Source organism: Rhamphochromis longiceps, linkage group LG13 (assembly GCF_057381845.1).
Source record: "Rhamphochromis longiceps isolate RC_006_pf linkage group LG13, R_longiceps_female_GT1.1, whole genome shotgun sequence".
Lineage (NCBI taxonomy): Eukaryota > Metazoa > Chordata > Actinopteri > Cichliformes > Cichlidae > Rhamphochromis > Rhamphochromis longiceps.
The window spans coordinates 14,050,137-14,074,656 of NC_140569.1; the positions used below are offsets into that span (position 1 = coordinate 14,050,137).

The 24,520-nt window shown below is 42.0% G+C and overlaps 1 protein-coding gene across 5 annotated transcripts in view; it reads right to left on the reverse strand.

The window, feature by feature from the left end:
- LOC146655493 (C-terminal-binding protein 2-like) overlaps window positions 1–24,520 on the reverse strand; it is an 82,362-nt gene that overhangs the window by 11,898 nt on the left and 45,944 nt on the right. For all 5 annotated transcript variants that reach the window (XM_085427861.1, XM_085427857.1, XM_085427858.1 and 2 more), the window contains one exon: window positions 2,357–2,511. In XM_085427861.1, coding sequence (XP_085283987.1) covers window positions 2,357–2,511 — 155 coding nt within the window. The remainder of the gene's footprint in view (window positions 1–2,356; window positions 2,512–24,520) is intronic.

Below are 24,520 nucleotides of genomic sequence, written 5' to 3' on the forward strand. Positions count from 1 at the left end.
TCCCAATCACAGCGGCAGTTGCCTCAAGATGCTTTATATTGTATGGTAAAGACCCTACAACAATACAGAGAACAGAGAAAATCTAAGACACATCAAGTCAAGCACGATCAATTTTTTAAATAATACATTTACTGCTCATATATTTTAAGACTATAGCTGAACATCTTTGTTTAATGCCCTACTTTTCCTAACACTTGTCAACCGAAAGCTTAAAAATACTAAATTAACTAACATTTCTCCAACATAAAATCTTTTTCTCAATTATATCTGCAAAAGTGATCACTTTTCAATAGAATATCAGCTGCAGTTACTTTTATAATGACGTCAAAGACACTTTTAAAGCGCACCACTTTGTATCTTCAGAAATCCAAAGGATCTTCTTTGTCCTTTCAAGGACGGCACTGTTCCAGGAAATACGCCAGAAGTACTTTCTAATAAATTCCTTTTAACGCGTGCTCGGCAGAAGTCGAGGTGTTTTTGGCAGGCTTGCAGTTGCACATTGAGAGCTCAAGAGCTACAGTTTAGTACGGAGTCTTTAAGTGGAGCATAACTCAAACACTGCATCTGCTCACTTCCAGGCAGTCACAGAAAGAGACGGCAGCATGCTTGTGTTTGCACCCTAAGAGTTTGTTTATGTGCACGTGTGTGAACACTGCTTCAGCTCTTGTAGTGAGGTTGTCGGAGGGTGTGTGTGTGTTTGTGTGTTTAACCTCTGCTGCGCAGTTACAGTCATGGGACCGTTGCCAGCATCTATACTCCCAGGTGGATCCTCTGTGAGAAATGTATTCATAATGTCTTACTGGACGCTTTTGTGTGTCGTGTGTGTGTCTGTAAGGTGAAAATAAGGTGAAATATCAACCGTTTGGTTTCTTTTTAAGCATAAATGTTTTCAACAAATTCAATCAGACCCATTTTTCATTACACATTTACAACAACTGAAATATGGTAGCATTTTCTCTGAAACTGACATGGCATGAATTGGAAGGCTTCCTTTCCTCTTTGTGAGCGTGAAGACACAAACCCTCCAGCTTGGAATGTAAAATTGCTGCTCGCTGGCTCCAGTGCATAGACAGTAAAATAAGACAAATGTTTCACCCACTCTGGCTGAGAACAATTATACTGCATTTCTATTACCAGCCGCCTCCTCCTCCTCCTCCTCGTCCTTATTTAACAAAGCAGCACTTCAGCACCCAGTGGGATTAGAGTCAGTGATGAAACCATTATAGCTGAACTGGGAGAGTGGAACAAGCCAGTGGGCTGAAATATTATTAAAACATTAGAGAGGAGGAGACGGAGAGGGAGGAAAGAGATGATTCTACTGCACTCGACTGAGAGCAAATATTTCAAGAAAAACATTAAAAGTCCACACTGTGTCAGTATCACAGTCAGTGCTCCTGCAGATACTGCCACTGGGGCTTCTACAAGTGTTACAGCGAGGGGCATCACCTTGCAAGAAAACGTCAATAATTGGTCTGACATAAATCTAATATGTAGTGCATCTTAAAACTGTTAAATGTCAAAATATGGAAATTATGAGGAGGAAGAGTCAAATCTCTAAGTAAAGAAATGGAAAATGTTGGGCTTCTTTATTCAGTTAGAACATAATAATATAAAATACATTATAATATAATAATAATAGACACAATGGCCACTTAGGCTAGTGAGCGTGCCTTGCTAATACTGGATTTGATCCACTTTTGCCCTCAGAACTCCATTAATTCAGAATGGCACAGATTCGACAAGGTGTTGGGAAACCAAAGGTTCATGGCTTGTTTGAGCTCTGGTTATTGTCAAGTTCAAAAGGCCAGTTTGAGATGATTTGAAATTTGTGTAATGGGACTAACATGGCCAGCAACAGCAATACTCAGATACTATTGAGTACTGGTCCCAAAGTGTGCCAACACTATTGCATCCTGAAACACTGATACAAGGGAGGATGGCTCAATGCTTTCATCTTGTTTACAGTAAATTCCTACTATCCAAAAAGAAACTGAGACTCATCAGACCACGTGACATTTTTTCCAATCATCTACTGTCCTATTTTGTCGAGTCCGTGTGAACTACAGCCCCTGTTCCTGTTCTTAGCTTGCAGGAGTGGCACACGGTGTGGTCTTCTGCTGCTGCAGCCCATCTGCTTCGAGGCCATTCTCCTCTAACATCTGGAATCAACAAGACTTCGCCCAAAGAACTGCAGTTCACTGGATAGTTTTCGTATCAGAGCATTTTCTGTTAACCCTAGAGCTCGCCGTGTGGAAAAATCCCAGCGGATAACCAGTTTCTGAAATAGTCAGACTGGCACTAACAACTATGCCCCGTTCAAAGTCAATTAAATCCCCTCTGAAATCTGACGGTGTACCTTTTCATGTATCTCCTGCGTGGACTGAGCGTCACAGAAAGCCACGGTGGCCAGATCTTTGAGGATGGGCATCTCCACAGTGCAGTCGCGCCCATCCAGCAGCGCCACCAGAGGGCGCGGGTGCATAGGCCCGTTCATAATCTGGGGCCGAATACCTGCAGGGAGACAGAGAGGAGAAGGAGTTAATTATTTATGTTTGGCACACACCGTCAAATGAGCGAAGGAAGAAGCAGGAAAACGCAGGGAAATCCATGTCGCAGTGGGAAGTGCTGGACCGGTGTGTGTGTGGGCTGTGATATCAGTGGCACACACACACACACACATGTGAGTGAGATCGATACACTTAAACTTGACTTTAAACCACTGTCATCATCTCCCTTACCTGGCAACACTGGTCGATATCACACACTCGCACCCACACACCAGCGATATGACTACCCCCCTGGTCTCTTGCTGTTATCCACACTGTTTCCAGGCAACAGGTCCTTTCACCCTGTGAGGTCATCACCTCCATTATCCTATCACCATACAGAACCCAGCAGGCCTTCACTGTGTGAATATCTGTACCTTCTGGACTCTGACAGCACTCTATCTGCAGTAATTCAATTTAAACTTGATGCTCCTCTTCAGGAGTTTGCAGCTGGTCACTGAGACACTATACAGTGGCCTGTTAGGGTAAAAAAAGTGAGTGTTCTACTTTAAACACTTTCCTGAAAATCAATGCGATGATCTCTTCTTTGGGTGATCATAAAACAGCGCAGCTTCTATTAAGAAAAACAATCTCACAGTGTGGAGCCAAAGTCTGGTTAAAAGAGGGAAAAGGAGGGAAAAGAAAGGAGGAGGGGGGTCCACACACCATCACCACCACCACCACCACTCTCTGGCTCCCTGCTGCCTGTTGTCATGGTGATTAGAGGATTTGGGCAGGATTATGAAATATTTTATTTAGTGGCATCTGCGCTGGTGGTGAGGACGTCCAAGCCTGCTCGCGCTATGTCTGTCTCTCTAACTGCTCCATAGCAAGGACAGTGTTTGTGACCTCCACAACTACACCATGTTAACATATGCACTGCAGGCAGATCAGAAGAGAGTAATGTAAAGCAAAAGAAACAAAAAAAAAAAAAAAAAAAAAAAAAAAAAAGGAAGACGTGCATGCAGCAGTATTTCTGCGCCAGCAGGCTTGTTTTTTTGGGTTTTTTTTATTCTGGACAGAAGACAGCCTTCTGAAATTGTATTTTCTTTTCTTTTAAGGACCTGGAGATAAATTTTCTCAGTCAGCTTGTTACTATGTTTGACACAAACCCAAACACTTCTGCAAAAGTTTAAATAGCCTTGGCATTTCTGTGCATTTTATTTTTTGGGGGGGGGGGGGGTAACACTTCCTGCACGTGCAAAGAGTTGGGGGAAGCTCTCTATCAATGATATTGCATTTCTCTTGTTTTTTGGAATACATGGCAGCTTGGCAGCATCGCGGCTCATTGGTTAGCACTCTTGGCTCACAGCAAGAGGGTCCTAGTTTCAAAAGCAGGCAGGGCCCTTTTCTCTGGCAGCTCTGGTTTCTCTTGCAGAAATAAAACCAAACATACTTGTTTATTGCCACCGTTGTCAGGCCAGGCTGCTCTTACAAAAGAGATTTTTAATCTCCAGAATTTCAAGAAAAACCAAGAGTCCAATATTTATCTGTCGAGTTGAGTGTTCCCACTTTCATCTATGACTGGTGACCAGAAGAATAAGGCTGCGGATACAAGGGGCAGCAAATGATCTTCCTCCAGAGGGTGGAGACTGATAAGGAGGAGTAGACCAAGATCCTCACCCAAAGGGAACCAGCTGCAGTGGTTCAGGCATTGGATAGGGCTGCCTACTGAACATCTCCTGGGTGAGGGATTTCAGGCAGTTCCCACTAGAAGAAGACTGTGGAGCAGAAGTAGTACACTTGGTAGACATTATGTCTCTCAGTTGGTTTGAGAAGGCCTCAGCATCTCAAGGGAAGAGCTGGAGGAAGCAGCTGGGTAGAGGGTGGGCTGGCGCTTAGTGTCCTGCCCCCAAGACCCAAGCCCGAATGAGTGGCAGAAAATGGACGGACAGATGGATGGATGGAGCTGTGTGTTTTGGCTGCTGCCATCTTGGATTTTTGAAGGGACAGATCTGAAGCATAAACTGTTTAATCATCTATTTGACTCCAACTGGGAAGATAATTACAAAAAATATTGTGAATAATAAGATGTGAAACCAGAGATTGAGACCATAAACTCACCAGGAAAGTGTTTAATGAGGTGATAAATGAAGTGAACATTAGCATCAGTTGCTTGCAAACTTTTATACACTCATATAAAGTCGCCCCCAGCTGGCCGTTAGACATTTCTACAGCGGCATCACTTTTCAGACCGCATGTTGTCAAGGTATGCAGTGCATATGCACACATGCAACAGGAGGAGTAACTCATGGGGAATTCAATGACTGCACACATGAGCTACTTTGAACTGCTCACAACAACATAGCATGTAGCTCAACATGTTTGGTTTGGGTTTTACCTTTCCTGACGCAACCCCGAAGGGATTTGTGACTCTGGCTGGAATCAAACTTGCAACCTTCTGCTTGCCAAGCAAATGTGCACATGTCTGTACACATAAAGCTACACAAAAAAACGAATAACAGGCTGTTGTTCTACATCCAACATTGAGAAATGGAAACTCTGGGTTAATTTAACAAGGAGCTTTGCAGATTGTCGTCACCATCCCAGCTCTGGCTGTGATATTAGCTGACATACAAACACGTGCATGTATTTTTATGGGGTTATTTAATCGAATACTCTGGTTCTATTGCTCTGTTATACTCAGTGAAATGTCAAAATATGGGGCCAGGGAGTAAAACTGCAGTGAGGAAAAACTTGAGACTCTGTATCATCATATCTTTAAAATTTAACAGCTCAAGTGGATTGCCTATTTGTTGGATGGATTTGAAGACAAGACTGATTACTTTTAAAGCTCCGGATGGGCATTTAAAGGAGCAATACGCCAATCTTTCACCTCACAATTGTATGAAATCTTCTGCAACCCCGGAGGGAAACGAAAGTGTGTGACATTATTAACAGAAGGCATGAGTCACAAACTCAAGTAGCGGGGTATAAAAGAAGCGGAGTTCGCAGGGTGGCAGGGTTTAATGAAAGAGGCTGCAGAGTTGCATTATGGGAAAAGTTTCTCCATTGAGGCCTCTGTTGCTTTGATTTTAATAACGCTTTTCAAAATCTGTTTCTTCTGAGCTCTAACTCTATGAAAGCACAGCACACAGGCCTCCCCCGTGGCTCTGTTAGCGAGCTCAAACTAGCAGATTGATTATAATCTGTTAATAGCTGCTTGAAATTCACTTTTATAGACTTGTTTAGATGAAATGATACTCTGTTAGTTATTACTGCCATTGTTTTGCTGGTGATTTTTTTTATGTTATTGCTTTGGTTCTATGTTTTATGTTTTGCTGAATTTATGAGTTTTACAACAGATATATGAGCCACTTTATAACTCAGCTTCATAAAATACTTTGGAGATAATGAGACAGTTTTTATTATATTCTATTATATGACAGCCATTACTAATATTATTACTGTGCAGCGCTTTGGGGATATTATTGAAGCAATATTATTTGCAAATGTGTGCGGACAGTTGTGACTATTTCAGTCTGTATGTCTGTATCTGATTTGTGAATACAAGCGAAGATCTGTCTTCAGATTAAAACTGCATCACTTGAAATGTGTGCAATCACCAATAATATGTTTTGCTGATGTGTATACAACTTTAGAAAACTGTAAATGCAGTCAAAAAAATAATTAGAAAACTCTAACTAATTAGTATCAAGAGCAAATGATAATTATTAGTTTCCAGCAAAGACACTTATGTCGTCTTTCTATAGCCAGGGTTTTTATTTTACTTCACCTGCATTCTGCTTCCCTTGCGGTGAATCTACAGCCTGTGAAAGTGGTGGAAGTGTCTAGTGATTTAACCATAGTCCTGCTGGGCTGTAAAGGTAGATAGTATATCAAAAGCAAAAAGTCAGGCACCAGTCGCCCAGGGCTAGAGACCAGTTGGTGACTGCCTGGCAACCACTGGTCGCCAGGGAAAAGTGAGTATTCCCCAACTTGCTGCATGTGAAATCAACTGCTAAAACTACAGACAAGTATGCTTTGACACCAGTCAGCGACTGTCCTCCTGGTAAGCACCATTTACTAAGGAAAAATGTGTATTCACAAACTAGTTGGCAGTTGCTTGCTGTCACTAGGTGAAATTGGTGCAAAGGGGTAAACAGTGCTTCGCTGAAAACCTCTTTGTAATCGATTTGTTCACCAGCAGACTGCAGCAGTTTGCAGCAGTTGTTTGCATGGAAGACACCTAGCAAAGCCAGCACAAGGAGATTTTTGGTGCAGCTCCCTCTTCATGACTGATTTTACACAGCGATTACCAGCAGCAACCACTCTGCCAACCAGTTCAGGGAATACATATATTCTTCCCTAGCGACCAGACATTCCCAGATAGATGCCATCTGGTCTGCAGGGTTTTGTGACTGAGGAAATTGGGGAACTGTGTTAGCAAAGGCTGCGATAGACTGTTTTGTCTCTCTTTTCTGCTCTTCTCGTCCTCTGACTCCTCATTGGTCAAGCATGGGAGTCCCTCCCTGGGAGTGGTTCTACTGGAGGTCCCTTCCTGTTCAAAAGGCGTTCTTCCTCCCCAGTGTCACCAAATGCTTGCTAACAGGGGATCATCTGACTTTTAGAGTTCTCTAGTTTACCTTACCTGTCGTAAACTGACAGTAGGTACTCTAAACTGAATAAATATCACATGCTCTTGGCAGGTGAGTCACTAGTTAATTCCTGATGGCCCCTCCATCTAGCTTTGCTGTCATAACTGAGGAGCATAGTAAATGTGAAAAAGTGTCTTTTGTTAGCCTTTGAAGCAAAGCATTCACAATTTTCACTCATAATAAAAAGACACACAAATGTTACACACACATTGAGAGGCTTGTCCACTTAAAATTCTCAGTACACAAAAAATGAATATATCTTTGGAAAGTCTCGCTCGTATTTAATATATATTATGTTTTACACCTCTATTAAGAATTCCTGCTGAAAGCAGTACTTGATACAAAGTCTTCAGAAGGTATAATCTGAAAAAAAGTGGCTTCACTGTGTTTCTTCAGAGTATAAGATGAAAGCTTTTATTATTCTCACCGGATGGACTCATTTTGTATGTGTAGGTGTGTTTGATGTGTGTTAGCGAGGTAGGTCCAGAGAGAGGACTCCAGCTCGCCAAACACACCTGTGGCTCCACAGCTTTCCCTGCGCCTTGCCTCATCACACTCCTGCCGAGTTCATTATCCGACTGCAAAATACTGCTATCATCCAGGAGTCACACACAAGGAAACATATTCGACTTGTGCATATACACACGCGAGAAAAATGCAAACACACACACCCAGAGATAAAAGGAGAAAATCAGTTGCTCATACTTTGTACACAGATAAACAAGTTGCAGCTGGCGGGAAAAATCAGTCACTTACAGGAAGTAGGTCAAAAAGCTGTTGATTAATTATTTCCTGGTGGTTAATCGTCTTTCTCCGGCCTAATAAGGCAGAACGTGGCACCGCGGTTAACACATGATGAATCTGCGGATAATTAACACTTAACAAAGCTGTTAATGTGAGTCTTAATGACTCGGATCCCTGACCAGTGATTTGAAGGAGCTCACTGGTGCTGAACAGAAAGACTGAATCTTCCTTCAGACGCTAAGCTACAGAAAAAATGACAGCGTGTCAATGAGCAACTGTACGTTTCGTGTACTACAATTAAGAGACAGTTCACACAATAAGAGCAGCCAGGACAGATACTGATGTATAACATCAATAATTCTTACAACTTTACCCTCACATTTGCAAATTTTAGACTAGAAGAATCAACCGATTAAAGTAACTGCAACAATTTTTAACTGCAATAACAGTATGAGGAGGAAAAGCTCACCTAGCAGTGGTGCTAACATACACTTTTCCTTTATCATGTTTATTTAAATGAAAAATTTTGTTCATAGCTAATTGTTTTTAATCATTCCTCTCGATCATTCAGTTCCTAACAAAGAATGTCTGGTTCACTTTATGGTTCAGCCACACTAGAATAAAAGTAGAACAACAACCTCCTTGGGACTAGGAAAAATTGGTGGTTGCCAAGTGATTGGAGTGAATTTTTTCCATTTCACAGACTGATTACAACTACTTGCAGCGAACAACTGATGGCCCAGAGATTCTCTAAGCAACCACTTTTGATTGCACGATGACTCTTGAGAGCTAGCCTGTCTCTACATCACAGCAACAACTCTCAGACAGACTGGCGAAAGTTTGCAAATTGAAAATTTTAAGCGCAGACAGATTACCAACGTGCTGACTCAGTTTGCACCAGTGTCAAAATTGGTGACCAATCATTTGGATATTGTGGAGATTTTAGTTGTGTGGAAAGGCAGGATGAGTTTTGGAAGTGATCCAGTCAGAGGTGATCTCTTCCTGCAGTAAGAATTGGGAGGAAGACGAGAATCGACATATGGACACATTTTGCATATGATGTCTAGGAAAATAAAACACTAGTGGAGCAAGTGTAAACAGTGTGGAGCAACTCTAACTGTAAAAACCCCAAAAAATGTTACGCTTTATATTTTAGTCAACTCAGTCAACTTTAGATTTAGTCTACTATAATCTTATGAGATTTACTCCACTAAGACTAAAAGAATTTTAGTCAAGAGACTACAGTGTCGAAGTGAATGCTTGTCTGCACAAATGAACACAACTCATTTGCAGCTGCAACTATTTTTTGGTTACATTGCTATGTCTACGCAAGATTGCAGATTGTCTTGGGCACCATTGTGCAGTAAAACGACATCATCATTTGTGGAATTTCTGTTTCAGATCCATGGTGTTCTGGCTGGAGTTTGAATATAAGCAGTTCATGGGAATTTCTGTCAATGTGAATTACTGTAGATGGCAACAGGTTTGCAACAGACGGCAACATATTTGCGATTTTTGTTAATTTATTACAAGTAATTGTCAATTTATAAACAGAATACATGTCAACTTGACTCCACTGAATCACAAACGGAAGTTGCTTTGCAGATGGCAACTGACTTTGAGGGGTTCCAAACCAGGTACACTATCACTAAAAATTCACAACACAAATCCTGAGGTAACCAGCCAGAAAGATGGTCGAAACACCTTGTTTGCATTGTAAGCCATTAAGGTCTTCATGCCGTAAGCTCATCATCAGTTTTGGAAGTATAGTTGCATTATTGTACGTCTCATTACTACGGGCTTCTGTAAACCACACGTTGATTACCACAGTGTCATTATTGGTCCTTGTGGAATATAACTGGGAATTAATCAGCTTGTAGCTGCACGCGGCTGTAATAACAGTCATCTTTATAAATGCGAGCAGAAAAGTACCTTCTGTTTGCTGATTTTAGATGATTAGCTTAAGAGAATCAGGCACACTTTTTCCCCCTAATAATTACAAGATGACAATTTTGGGTTGTGTTAGGATCATGCATTAGTTATTTTGCGCTGATGAGAAAACAAAGCCGGCTTGTGGAGGTCATAAAATAATTATTCCACAGGAAAACAAACACATGACAAGCTCCGCTGTTTATTCAGATGGTAAAAAGCCCACAGGAGAGCACATAAGTGAGTCTTATCCCAATAATTCATCTCTATTTGTTGGTCTCTTGTAGAAAACCTGATTGCATCTGGTTGCTTTTCTGTCTGTATATATTAGAGTATCTGTTTATGTGCCTCTCTTTGCCTCCCCGGTGGGGTCAACGTCAGCCTGGGGTGTTTATCAGCAGCTTGCCAGCTGTTCCACCCAGCAGCCAAACCCAGAACCTGGACTCAAGGAAACACAAAAGCAAAGCCAGAACTCTCTCCGTGTCCAAACAGAGTCCCACCCAATACCAGACTCGCAGCAAAAATTCACCACGGCCATTATTCAAGTCCTACTTGCTGTTACATAAACTTCTGCAAGCAGCAGAAACAACACGAATGAAGACGGTTTACATTAGGCTGCAAGATATTTTGGCTGGTAGTCTTAGGGATAAAAATGCTAATTGCTTGTGCCAATTTCCTGTTATTGTGCACAAAGTATTTATCAAAGCACAACAGCCAGCATTGTGTATAAGCCAGCAAGTAATAAAGAAACAAAGCCAACAGCTTGACTAACTAAATCTAAACCATGTTCAGTGTGACAGCAGATAGGCTTATCCAGTGGAGGTCATGTGTTGCTACATCCCTCGTGGGATGCTTGAATGGCCTAAAGTTGATATCATCCTAAGCCAACGCTAATCACAAACTGGATGATTTGTCAGGAAGTATGAAAACTTTTGGCAGAGCTGGCAAGCGCGAACTCTCAACCACAAATGGATTACAGATGTTCCAAACTAAAAAGCCTTTTTGGATTGTGACAACAGAAATAGAAGCAAAAGAAAAGGAAGCAGGACTCGTAGAAATATCTCTCCTTAGTGAATACGATCTGGTGTCTAATTCTCTCATTTGGAAGGACTGATCTTGGAAAAGCAGCTCAGACACTGCCAGACGCTGTGAGTCACAGTTTTCAGAGGGAGAAGAATCATTTCCTAAATAGAGCGCAAACAATCAATGAAAGAAAATAAACCTTTGCTCAAATAAACCTCAAACCTGTGTCTCTCCCCCTGGATTTGGAAACTGTTCTTTAAATTGGTTTTTAATAACATCACACTACATCAGTTATCTTTTTCTCCTCTGGCTCTATTTTCTCACAGATTTTGAGCTCTGGTTTTCAACATGACTTGGTTGGTTTACAAAGACCAATTTATTTGGAAGTTAATCCACTCTCTCCCCACCCCCACCCTCCAGATTTACTTGAGGCTTGTTTTTGTGTGTGTCCGTTTTTTTTAGGTTGTCACACACTTTGAAGTGCAAATGGTCCACTCTGGGACTGCAGAGACGTATTAACTTACCTGCACTATTGTGATTTCGTGAATAATTTCACTGTGTAGTCTGCCATCTCAAATCTCTCATAATGGCTTTCTGAGACAAGTTAGCGTCCTCACTAACAGAGGAATGAAACACTTTAGAGACTCTTTTATATCCTGACATCATTTTAACTGACTCTCAATTACAGGTGACTGCTTTTATTAAACCCTTGCCACCCCAGCCGCTCATTCTTTTCACTTTCCTCTTGCCCTCACTTGCTCCATTTCTCATTTCCTTAAGTGAAAGGTGGTGAGATGCTGCTAAATTAATCGAGCCGGTGTGACACATGCCACGGACGCTCAAACACTGGCCCCCGTATCAACGGAACAATAAGACTGCAAAAACAAAAGGAAGTGAGGAAGATTTTCCATGGCACGATGATGTCAGGGACACAGTGGCGGTCGCTGAGTTCACAGCGAGCTTTCAGAGAAAACTATTCTGCAGTTGATGCAGGACCAAAATGGGCTCAATGGGCTTAGGACCAACAGCTGGTTCTGGTTACCTAGCAACTCCAAAGCTGGGGGGCCTCAGTGATGGGATAGTCCAAGAGTGAGAGGAAGGGGAGGAGGAGGTGGAGGAGGGGGCAAGCTGTGGCAAGTGCAGCAGGTAGACAGGAAAAGCTTGATTAGGGGATATCAAATCTTAACCCTTCGCATGCCACCCATACCTGGCAACCCAGTGAATGAGGTCTGTATAGCAGAAGTGGCACAATCATGTTTATCTGCGGCATTTTTCTTCCAGGGAGACATTGGGAATACAAACACAGCTCAGTCCTGTGCACACGCACACACATCAACACAGAGTTTGGCCGCACTTAAGTTCGCACACACCCACAGATGATAGCCATTAATGACCAGCGTTTATCCCGGGTGTCGCAGATCTTGTTAAATAAAACACCAAAGGGCATTTGCGCCTCTGAATGCGACAGCCCCCATCTACTCTACTTCTTTTTTCATTGCTTTCGTGCACGTCCGTTCACATGCTACTCAAAATCTAAACCACCAATGTCACAGTCTGCAACTGTGCATACATGTTAACAAGAACCCGGCGCCTGTGTTCTTGGGAGTGTCTGCTTTCTTGAGTGTGTTTACGATCCCTTGGCATCTGTAAAAAAAGAGGGGGTGTGTGTAATCTTTTCTTTGGCAGACTTGCTTTCTCAAGGCCCCCACCGGACCAGCTACGCTGCCGCCACCCTAGCCTGTCTCTTGTTCCACTATGTGGACACACAAAGACATTGTTTGTCCTCCCCTCTGCCTGCCTGCACCCCTCCCCACTCACACACCCCCCCCCCCCACCTCCAAAGTTATCACCACCAAAAATGCTCTGCCAGATGGGTGAGGGAGTGACGGGGATAGAAGAACAGGACGAAATGAATGTGTGTGTGTGAGAGAGAGAAGCGTACGCTCGCATAAAGATATCACAGGTGCCGTCTGTGGTAAAAACTGACCACAATGCAAAGTGAGGATGAAGACAGGCATCCATCCTCTTTAAATGCTGCCCTTTGTGCGCCGCTAGCGTGGACTACAAACAATCGGCGTTTGGAGACAAAAGCAGCTGTCAGAGCTGATAAACAGCAGACAGGGCACTCCGGCTTTACTTCACACGCACACATCGAAAAGAGCGCATCCAGGTCAGGAGCGCACGCGCGCACGCACACACACACACGAGGGGTGGGGGGCGGTGGATATAACATCTCAGCTTTGCTATCATTCACAAAAAGCACAGATACAAAATCAATCAGCTATGTCCTTGCAGCATCATAAATGGAACTTGTTTGAATTTTGCAGGATCCCAGTGAAAACTAAAGGTTTCATTTACTACTGTGAAAAGATGCAGCTCTGCTTTTTGTTTACAGTAAACAAATCAAACAAAATACCCTTTTTTGCAATAATTGCAACCAGTTATTAAAATCATAAACGGTTACAGATCAAGTTTATTCCAAAAATGCAATTTCCATGCTAGCACCGATTGCGCCTGTATTCTCAAGTAGAAATAAATTATTAGACTTGGCAATACAAAAAATGTGTTACAGGCCACAATCGCACAGCAGACCATTAACCTTCACGCGCAGCTAATCACACGCTCATTCTCCTGTGACCTTTGACCCCAGAAATGACAACTCATCCAAGCTCGCCGTCCTCTCGCTGCTGTGTAGAGACCTCTGTGGTTTCAAACCAAGGAAGCACTGAACGCACTCACATGGGTGCTTGCCCTCGTGCACGCACACACACTGTTTTCATGACACACTTCATTGCAAAAACATAAGAGGCTCATTAGCCTTAAAGCCAAATCCAGCCTCCCCCCACTCCCAATCCACACACCCACACCCCTCACAGTCACCCACACAAACACACACACACACACACACACTCCACAGCTTTTTATTATTATCCTTGATGAGTGTACGAACGCACACGTATGCATAAGACAATGTGAAACATGCTCCTTGCCTGGGAAATGTCTCCACATTCTTCAAATCAGGTGCTGCACATGGCAGAGGAAACGTACTGATGAGGGGCAGAAAATAAAAAAGAAAAAGAAGAAGAAGAAGAAGTGGGCGTTGGTGTATTCTCACACAGTATGCCCTGGGGTTATCCTCTCCTCTCCTCTCTGCCTCCTACTCCAGCCTCCCTCCTCCCTCTCTGTCTTCCTATGCTGTCTTCTCTTGCTCTCCCCTCTGCTTGTTTCCAAATCTGTCCTCCTTCGTCACCTCACCCCCAGAAGTTCCATTTCAATTTCTCAGACGACTTGTACTCTTAAGGGGAGGAAAAAGAAAACCCAACCAAAACGTATGGTGGCACAGGAGGGCAGTGGGTGAGGGGGAGGACAGGAGAGCGAGAACTACGATCGTCACTCCCCCCACCCGTGCAGTTAAGGCACTGCTTTCAACTCCTTTAATCTCCAGAGAGGAGGAGGGGAAAAAAAAAATCGGGATCTCTATTTGTCTTCAGCCAGCAATCAGCACTTCTCTAGCGCTCTCCTCTTTCCGCCTCTTCAGCCAGATCAGTCGTATCTTTCCTCCTCAGCCTCCTCTTCCCTGCTCCGTCTTCCTCTGCTCTCCCTTCACAGCAGGTTTGGGCTATTCATTCAGACGTCAGGCTCACTCCGTCAGCCTTTTGTTGCAAGTCACAGAAAGACGGAGAGAGAGCCAGGGAGAGAGAGAGTAAGAGAGACAGAGAGAGAGAGAGGAAGGCGTGGGGGGAGAAAAATGTGAAAAAAAGAGAGAGAGAGAAAAAAAAGAGAAAACAATCCGGTGTCACGGCTATGCAGAAGAATTTCAAAATGAAAGAGGGGGGAAATAAAAGAGTCGAAGGAGAGGGGAGAAAAAAAATCCTTGAAGAGCACCAGTCACGGGGAGAGGTGCAGCGCTCCTGGCACACGTACGACTCCCTCTTTCATTCTCTCCGACCTTCCCCTCCGCTCAACATATTTTCCTTTCGCTCTTTTTTCCCTCCCCTCCCTCCTTTCAGCCTTTCCTCCCTCCCTCCCTTTCTGTTTTATTATTTGTGATCTGGCCTTCATGGTCCTTTAAGAGTGCCAGCTCTCCCCCACCACCACCACCACCAACTAGCCCTCCGCCCAACCCTTTCTCAGTTTCATTCCCCCTTGTTCACAAACTCATCTTCACAATCTCAGCTGCATTTTTCTCTTCCGCCACCCTCTCTTCTCACTGTTTGAAATGGACATGATTAGATATGTTTTTCACTTTATAACCCCTTGGATGAAATTTCAAGGCTTAAACACCAGGATGTTTGTCAGTTGCAAGCTTGCACAAAGATGTAAGATGTAGATTTTGGTTGCATACAAGGACAAAACGTGGTCGGAGCCTTCACATGGGGGTGCTATCATATGCATGCACATTTCTGATTTAATAGAAAATCCAGCAGTTGCGAAATTAATTCCCAATATCTAAAAGTTTGTAGACTCTCTCTCTCTCTCTTTCTCACACACACTGACACTCACCTGCTACTGAGCTCTTTAGAGCTCCTCCAAATGCAAGTACAGCAGATCCCTACAATTAAAGTTTTAAAGTTACGGTAATCCTTCCTGGAGTCTAACGGATCCCGGGATTTGAAGAGTAACAGATTAGGATGTTTACTACGACACCAGTCTGAGAGGATGGCTAAATACCGAGACGCCGTTTCTAAAAAAGGACTCTGATAGTAAAGGTTAACAAGTCTGTCTGAGTTTCTGGGTCATTATTTGTACCACAACACTGCTTTTCAGAACCCGAAATCCAGTTATTAAGATGTCAGCTCATTTCTGATACAAAATATTATTTTTTGCCATACACGAGTCAAAAATTTCAGGTTATTATCTTAAAATTTTGACTTAATAACTAATTTCAAGTTGGTTTTTTTTTCAATTTCTAAAGTTCAGATAATAGCTAAAAATTTAGATTTATAGAATTATTTCTTTTTTCTAAATTGTTCAAAAGTAGTACAGATAATTAAAGATATGAATGATGTGCATTAATGCTTTATAGCTGGGGTGTCATACAGTCAAGCATACAGTCTAGGGGCAAGAACTGAGCAAGGCAAAGGGTCTAATTCAGCCTACTGGTTGGTTTTAAAGAAGAAGATTTGGACTTTTTTTTTTTACTGTATTTCTGTCAGTTTTACAGCCTTCTAAATTACAAAATCATCAAGGTAAGTAAGTGGCAGATAAAATGACAGAAACAGATGTTTTTATTGTTAGTAATGCATCAAATAACAGAAAAGTCCATGTGTTTCATTATTTACAAAAAGTTGGGTTTTGTTTTTTGCAGTAAAATAAATACATGTATCACGCATTAAAGAACTTAGAGTTCTATGTTTTATACTTATGGGACAAAGTTCTCCTAATGAGTTCATTTTCAGTATTTTTCACATTTATTTCATGAGGTTTAACCCCAAAGAGCCATCTCTATTAGCAAGGATTTATATTTGAAATTACACTTCTCTTTCTTAAGACATGTCAATGATTAGATGTGTAGTTAAACTTCTTTACACTGGCTATGTTCACTGATCCAGTCCACTAAACACCTAATTGGGTCGTGTGTGGCCCATGATGCAAAATGAGACTGACACCCCTGTTTCATAGGTTAAGGTAGATTTAACCTTTAGGTTTCTAAATTCAAGTTTAAAGAAGCTCCTGAGACAAGTTTAACCTCTTAAGCCCCAACGCACCCTGATACGGGGGCAAAAGGCAGGAGATCAGTTAGGCTTGGGGCTTAAGAGGTTAAGGACCTGACATAATAATATCTATTCAGGCTGCTCATATATTTATGATCTCCAAATATGCAACAAGAGTGTTTTATTTTTAATTTGGAAAAATTAACACACACAAATGTGTTTCATATTTGTTGTAAGATGCCAACTAGCTTGTTGTAAAAATGGTGAATTTACAGGATTTCTACTGCTCTCTTTCTTTCCTTATCAACCACTCAAAGTGTTTTACATTCCAACCCACAATCGCCCACTGACACATCGGGGCAGATTTATTTTTTAGGTGGTTTCAGCATCTTGCAGTAGAACATTTTGAAACCTGTACCGGAGAAGCCGGGAGGTCAAAACGATGACCTTCTGATTGGTGGACGACCTGCTACAGCTCCAGAGCCGACCGCCTCCAGCTGCCCAAAACGAATGTCAAATTTTGCATCATTCTGCACACCGAAGGCCAAACATCTAAGATAAGCAACGATAAACAAAATATTTCTTGGAGTTGATGGTGGACTTACAATGTTTTATTTATTATGATCCTATTTCAGCTGTGAAAATGTCTTCCATATACATTTTTGTGTAAATGTCTTGAAGTGAATAAATTCTTACTTTTTTTAAATCTTTAAATATTGGAGCAGGGTTAAAAAAGAAGAAGAAGCTAGTTTTAGTCAATAAACCAAGGACACATGCTGCCATCAATGTAAAGCACACAGTGTGGCTCAGCATGAAAGATGAGAGTGGATGACATGAATGAACTGTGTGAATTTGTTGAAACGGTAAACTGATTATTTCTTTTAGTTAATCAAAGAAAGAAGCCAAAGAAACAACCTTGACAATCTTTTATTGAAACAATGGGAACGCAGCATACTTTTTGGACTGTCACTATATTGCAAAGTTAAAAAAAAGCAAATGTTAGCAAACACTGAACACTTCTGATTAAATAAAGAACAAAGTATACCACGTGTATAGTAACACTGGCGCTCACATTGTGATGTGTTTAGTGTAAGCCCAACCGAAGTGTGGTGAGTTTAAAGGACTTCATTGAGGAGGTTTGGTTACAACATGTAACCAGAGCCCGCAAACCAGGCCTGGAGTAAAAAAGTCTCATTCATGAAAAGAGAGTGCCTGACTAAGAGAGCCTACTGTATAATTTGACCTCTAAAATTCGCCATCCCATCTGCCTCCTGTGATCTGCATGTCGTGCTGCTGCCAAATGACTGAAGCACAAACGGCATTCCGGGGGGACGAGTAAGAAGAGAAAAGGGAGAAAAAGACATGGCACAGCTGCAGGTGGACAACAGATGCTGAATTTCACCACATAAATTCTTGTTCCCATCCACTCTCCTTCTGCGCATCCCTCCAGCTCTCTGACTCGCCATCATCTCTTCATCCACCTTTCTCTTTCTCGGTGACTTGAGCCAACTGGCTTCACTAGAAAGAGGATGAGATGTTAAGAAGATGTGAGAGACTGAGTGCGTCTATGTGTGTGTGTGTGTTTGTGATCACGATGAATGGGGGGAAGGCATCACTTTTTTCAGCCCTCATCCCGGCTGCAAATTTGGACAAGTAGAGTGCAGACAGGAATCACATATCTGATTTCGATGTAAGACGCTGACTCATTTATCAGTACTCTCTCTTTTAAATAATTTTTAAAAACATAATAGAAATTCAGGATTGGAAAATCCAATGACGGCTGTTCATATGCATGAAAACACAGGTACACACAAACGCAAATCCTCGCGCGAGACTAAAAACACTGTGAAACACAAATCCTATTTACAGCCCCCCTCCCGTGATCCTTAACACGGCTGACATACCTACTGAGAATTGTACAATATTTTCCTTGGGTGCAAATGAAATTCATCTGCACCTCTAAACATATCCAACCCGTTGGCTTCTGGTAAAACACTGCCGAGCAGAGTGTCAAGTTTTGCGCATATTCACGTTCAGCTTATTCGTTGTTCGCCTCAAAACACATGAAGATTTAATTTTCTCAAAATGAATAATTCAGAGTGACTCTCTGGTCACTGAGGAAAAGAAAAGAGAGAAAAAACAAGAAGAAATTAGACAGGAGGTGGTAGGAAAGAAAACGAAGGGAAGGAAGTGAGAGGAGAAAAGGTCTTTTTTTGATGAGGAAAGTAAACATAAGCTTTCAGCTTCTCAATTTATTGCTTTCTTTTTTCTTCTACCTTTGAGCTACAACTGTTTGAGGATTTGACCTCGACTGCCTGTCTTCTCTTTGCTGTCTCTTTCCATTTTCCACATTATTTACAAGTATGACATCAGCTTCTTTGGATCTGGGAACAGAGCTCTGCATGGATTGGCAGTGTCCTCACCCTGCACTCCCTCACTCGCTTGCTTCGTGATGGCACAACAGAGTTTAAAATAATCTACCCATTTGTATTCCTCAACCATTTCTAATCTAATCTATAGCATCCTTCTCTGCGCTGAACTGCGATCTTTGGTCTTTCTTCCTCAATCTGTTCTTCTGTCTTTGCTTGGGTTCAGTCACCTCACATCTTCAGATTACTCATTTCCCACATTTTCTTGCAGCTAGGCTCTACAACCCACAACCACAGTCAAGAATGAATGTGCTGAGCTATTACGTTTGAAACATATTTCTCCCATTACCTCTTTCTCTTTTCCCTAAGAAAGACCAAGAGGCAAGTATGAGACAAGAGGGAACGACAAAGAAACACTGGAAACAATTTAATGTTAATTTAAGACAAAAAGAGGGGAAAACATGAACGGAAAATGACTACTCAATATTCGTATAGATGTAATCCCAACAGAGTCAGTGCCTGATAACGGGAACATCTGGAGGGGAGAGAGAGACTGAGAGACTGAGCACCGTGCCTTAACAGATGCCACCAATACCATCTGCAAATGTCCATTTACACAATCTCTCATAAACACATCTTACATACACTCACAAAGAACTTAACTGGGAACAGCTGTGCAATCCAATGCATTTTTATCAAGCACTTCAGTTTTTAATAACATTGCACACTGTACTATCACTCCCGGTAGTCTTGGCTGCTGTGGCGTAGGGTCCAGTAAGGGGTATAAATAAGAGATAAGATCCAATAAGACAAGATCCAACAGCATAGCAACTGAATTCATCCCAAACTGTCCTACAATTAGTAATTTGATTCTTCTTAACAAAACAATTGAGGATCACAGGTGATGCCTCTACTTACTTTGTATGCAAAGAAGCCTATCAATTTACAGTATCTCTCACACCATTGCATCACCAGCAACAGCCTGAACTCCTGATACAAGGCAGGATGGAACCTTGCTTTCATTTTGTTTAAGCCAAATTCTAACTTTACCGTCCGAATGTTGCAGGAACAATCAAGACTCATCGGATAAGGCAGAATTTTTCCTCTATTGTCAAACTTTCACAAGCCAATATGACCTGTAGCCTCCTTTCCTGTTCTTAGTTGACAGGAGTGATACTCGGTGTGGTTTACGGCTTCTGTACTCCTTAGCTTCAAGTAGAGCTGGGCGATATATCGAGTTTTTAAAACATATCGATATATTTTTATACGAGATATAAGATGTGACAATATCCTTTATATCGATATAGTCTATGTTACGTTATAATTATAGTTGTGGAGCCGCAAGTTTGCCTCTCTTTCGTCCACTTTTGTCTCTACGCAACGTTACTCCGCCTCGCCTTCACTGAAGACAACTCCCCCTCCTCCCCCATCGCTTCACGTGCAGGCAGCGACAAGACGGACACGGCAAATCTCCGTCAACGAGTTACTGCGCATCGCCCCATGCATGGGGCTGGACGGCGTCAACGTGCTAACGAGCTAAACATGCTAACGAGCTAACAGCGCTAACCCTAAAATCCTTTCATTCTCTCAAAAGTTGACAGCGCGCCTTATGTATGAATTCTGGTTGTGCTTGATGGCCGCGAACCGATTTTATGTGGTACACGGCGCTCAGCAATCTGTCAAAAATGTTTGAGTACGACTTTGGTAAGCTACGGAGCTGCACCGCTTGATAGATTGTCGGCGCATTACGGCTACCGAGGAGCTTCGCGGAGTGATACGTACTGTGCATCAACGTAATATTACCGTATTGTGTGTGTATAAGGACCATAAATGGCACCTGTAAGAGACGTGGTTATGAAGCGGATTTCAAACTCCAGGCTATCAGTCACACATTAAAACTTGGGAACAGAGCAGCTGTGAAATCTGTCTGTCTTTGTTATTACGCTCAGCGTCTTTTAGTTTACATTTTGACTGCACAATTGTGAGCTCTTTGTTTAGCACAAAAACAACCTTGTTTTCTTTTATTTATGGAGCATTATTATTTAATGAATGCTCATAATTTAATTTTGAGTAATTTTTTATGTACATCTGTGCTGTATGTTAATAAAAGTGCCTGTGTGACATCTGGGACACAGCTTTGACTAAGAACTCTCTTTTTGTTCTTACTTTATGGCTTAAAAAAAAAATCGAGATATATATCTTATATCGCCATCCAGCTAAAAAATATCGAGATATGAATTTTGGGTCATATCGCCCAGCCCTAGCTTCAAGGTTTGATGTGCTGTGTTCAGACATGCTTTTCTGCATATCTTGGTTGTAACGAGTGGTTATTTGAGTTACTGTCGCCTTTCTATGAGATTGAAGTAATGTCACCTTCAATAAGGCATTTTCTCCCAGAGAATTGATGCTCACTGGCTTTTCTGACCATCTTCTGTAAACCCTAGAGATGATTCTGGGGGAAAAATCCCAGTAGATCAGCAGTTTCTGAAATACTCAGCGCAGCCTGTCTAGCACTAACAACCATGCTGCATTCAAAGTCCCTTAAATCAACTTCCTTCCTCACTCTGATGCAAATAAAGTGGTGGTTTAAAGTAGTGAATGATTTAGCCTTACATAATAATGATAATAATGTGGTTCATGTATGCAGATGGCTGTCCCCTCTGAGCCTCATTCTGTTGTACGTTTCTTCCTGTTAAAAGGGAGTTTTTCCTTCTCACTGTCGCCAATTGCTTGCTCATTGGGGGTCTTCTGACTGTTGGAGTTTTCACTGTATCACTGTGGGGTCTTTACCTTAAAACATAATGTGCCTTAAGGTGACTGTTGTTGTGATTTGTTGCCATATAAATACAAGTGAATTAAACTGAATTGTTTAATCCTTTTTTAAAAACGTTCTTAAGCACTTTTTAGAGTCCTATGCTAGACTGGCAACCTCTCCACTATGCATGTATGGATGCATGGCATTTATTTGGTGGGTAAAAAAAAAAAAAATTGTGAGCAAGGAACATGGTGGCTAGCCAGAAAAAACCAACCAACCAAACAAAACAACCTTTGACTGCCACCCAGATTTAGGCCAATATGTGACCTTCAAAAGCCAGATGAAAGATTGACAGCCAACCTCATCTCTATGGAGAGTTTAAGGTTGACTGACAGCTGTCAACACCCCGTTTCCCCACCCCACCGTGCAGCTTGAAGTCATCATCTATCAGAAGCAGAACTATGTCACTTTCTCTCCATCGCTCTCTCTCCCTTTTACTTAATCCCTCAGTCAGTTTAACAACTGTCTGTAGCTTTGACCTGGACCCCGTTAATACATAATCTGCTATCTCCAGAACGAACATGCCACAACCCTCCCCCACCATCGTGCCAGGCCTAAGCAAGCAAGAAAATTGCGGCTAGTGTGTCAGTCATGCATTGCAGAGCAAAGCAAAGCTGACGTGAACTGGCACTGAGTCACCTGGCCAAAGTCCGTGATGAGGGGGTCAACGCCCTCAGCAGGGGTGGAAGTAAAGAAGGTAGAGTCCTAGAGTAGCTTATATTGTGTTTATGCCAGTTTGGGGGTGGGGGTGTCCTAGTTAGCCCTGCTCTAGGGTATTCCATAAAGCATCATATAGTGAGGTTGGTGGGGCCATGCCATCTGCATTTACACATGGGCTATTAATTCAAAGGGAAATTCTTTCTGCTTCTGGATGCAACATATTGCTAATGAATTATTTGAGGTATTCAGAATATCCAATTTACAATCTCATAACTTATTCAACAAAAAATGTTAGAGAAGCATTATTGCTGCCATCTATCCATTTTCTATTACTTGTCCAGATTCAGGTTGTAGGGACAGACCTCTATCTCCCCAGCAACCATTTTCGGCTCTTCAGGGGTGATATCGAGCCACTTGTGAGACCTCATCTCTCTAGTGTGTCCCGAGTCTACCTTCACGAATTCTCTTGGTTGGAAAAACCAGAAACACCTCACCTGCCTGGAGTTAATGCTGCTATTAAGACTAATAGTGTTACCTGATAAAACAACATTACAACATTTTACCTGACAGGCTGAAACATACTATATTGCTAAGTCTGAATTATGTTATCTTTTTTGGAAAAAAGTAACCAAAACCTCCAAATAACTACTTAGCCATCCCAAAATAAGTGGATGATTTTTGTGCATTTTTTTTTTCTAAATGCATTAGCTCAGCCTGCCTTTTTGTATAAGGAAAAAAACGGATGGAGTAAATTTGCAGTGTTTTATGACAATGGAGCGACCCTTTAACCAAAAGCAAATCTGCCTACGATTACCACCAAAACCCATGTTGCCTAGCAACGTACAATTTAGGAACATGCTTTCAGAGCAGCTTTTGCGGACGTGTCCATTAACAGATGAAATTACCAAAGCAACAAATGTCAGCCACATGCAAATGAGGTCTACTCTGCTGACTGTGTGTGTACTAACAATGTGATATATGTGTATGACGCAGACATGAAGAAATCTGTTTCCAAAGCATATTTTGACTATCGAGCAGTGGGGTTCTTTTAATGTCTGCTCTTTTGGGCTTAAAAACAAAAGAAAACAAAGGAACAAAACACACACACACAAGAGGACAACAAAGCTGTCTCCGTTCAATAATGTGTATCCAGCCTGTCCTGTACATTTTAAGTCTATTTCAATCCACTATCTATGTACAGAAGGTCTCACGGAAAGCCAGAAGGCTGGTCTGAGCAAAATGGGACTATCTATGGATTACTGCAGCAAAGGAAGGATTAAGCCTCACTCCCTGTACTCATCAGAACCTGCAAAGAGAGAATGACACAATCACACATCGGCCATCAGCAGTGTAATTCGATTTTATCTGACCAGTGATGCTGCTAGTCAGCCTCGGGTGAGCTGGTGCTGATGGAGAAATCGGCCTTTATTGCCCAGCCTATAAAATCAACTTCTATCAGGCCATGGGATTTAAATATAATTTAGGTAGCCACTCTTGTGCTGATTTAAAGCTTTAATCTGATATCCAAATAAATCTGACCGACTACACAATGAGGATGAATTGACTGAATGCATTTTATTTAATCCGGAATTGAAAAGTGAATTTGGGACACAACCCATTAAATAAACACTAAAAAAACAGAAACAAAGAGGAGTCTCAGAAATAAAATGAATTAGCAGATCTGTTCATGAGGAACAAGGTAAGGCTAATTGCTATTCTACGCAGGTTGGCGGTACACCTTGGCAGGCAGAAGGGCCTGAAGGAATGCTGTGTGGCCCGAGTGGCTATAAAGCTTTTCGAGGCTACCGTGATGCATCCTTATTATCACAATGAGGGAAGATATCTGTGTTTACTGCAACAAGGGCTCAGGGGCCATGGGGAGACGGTGCAAGGCACAGAAAAAGAGGATGTGATCAAAAACAGCTGCAGTTACAATGACACCCCAGCTGAAGAGCTACACAACTAATGCTGCAATCACCATTATGCAACATCTTGAATCCTATACAGTTGTGGCAGAACAAATTCTTTTTTTTTTCTTAAATGGCCTGTTGATTTTGCTTTTGCGCCAAATAGTTACCATTTGATACAGCAGATAAGAGCTAAATTATTTTGAAAAAAGCATATCTGCAGAAGGAGTCGGTGGCAAACTCAATCCCACATACTGCACACAGATGCACACACA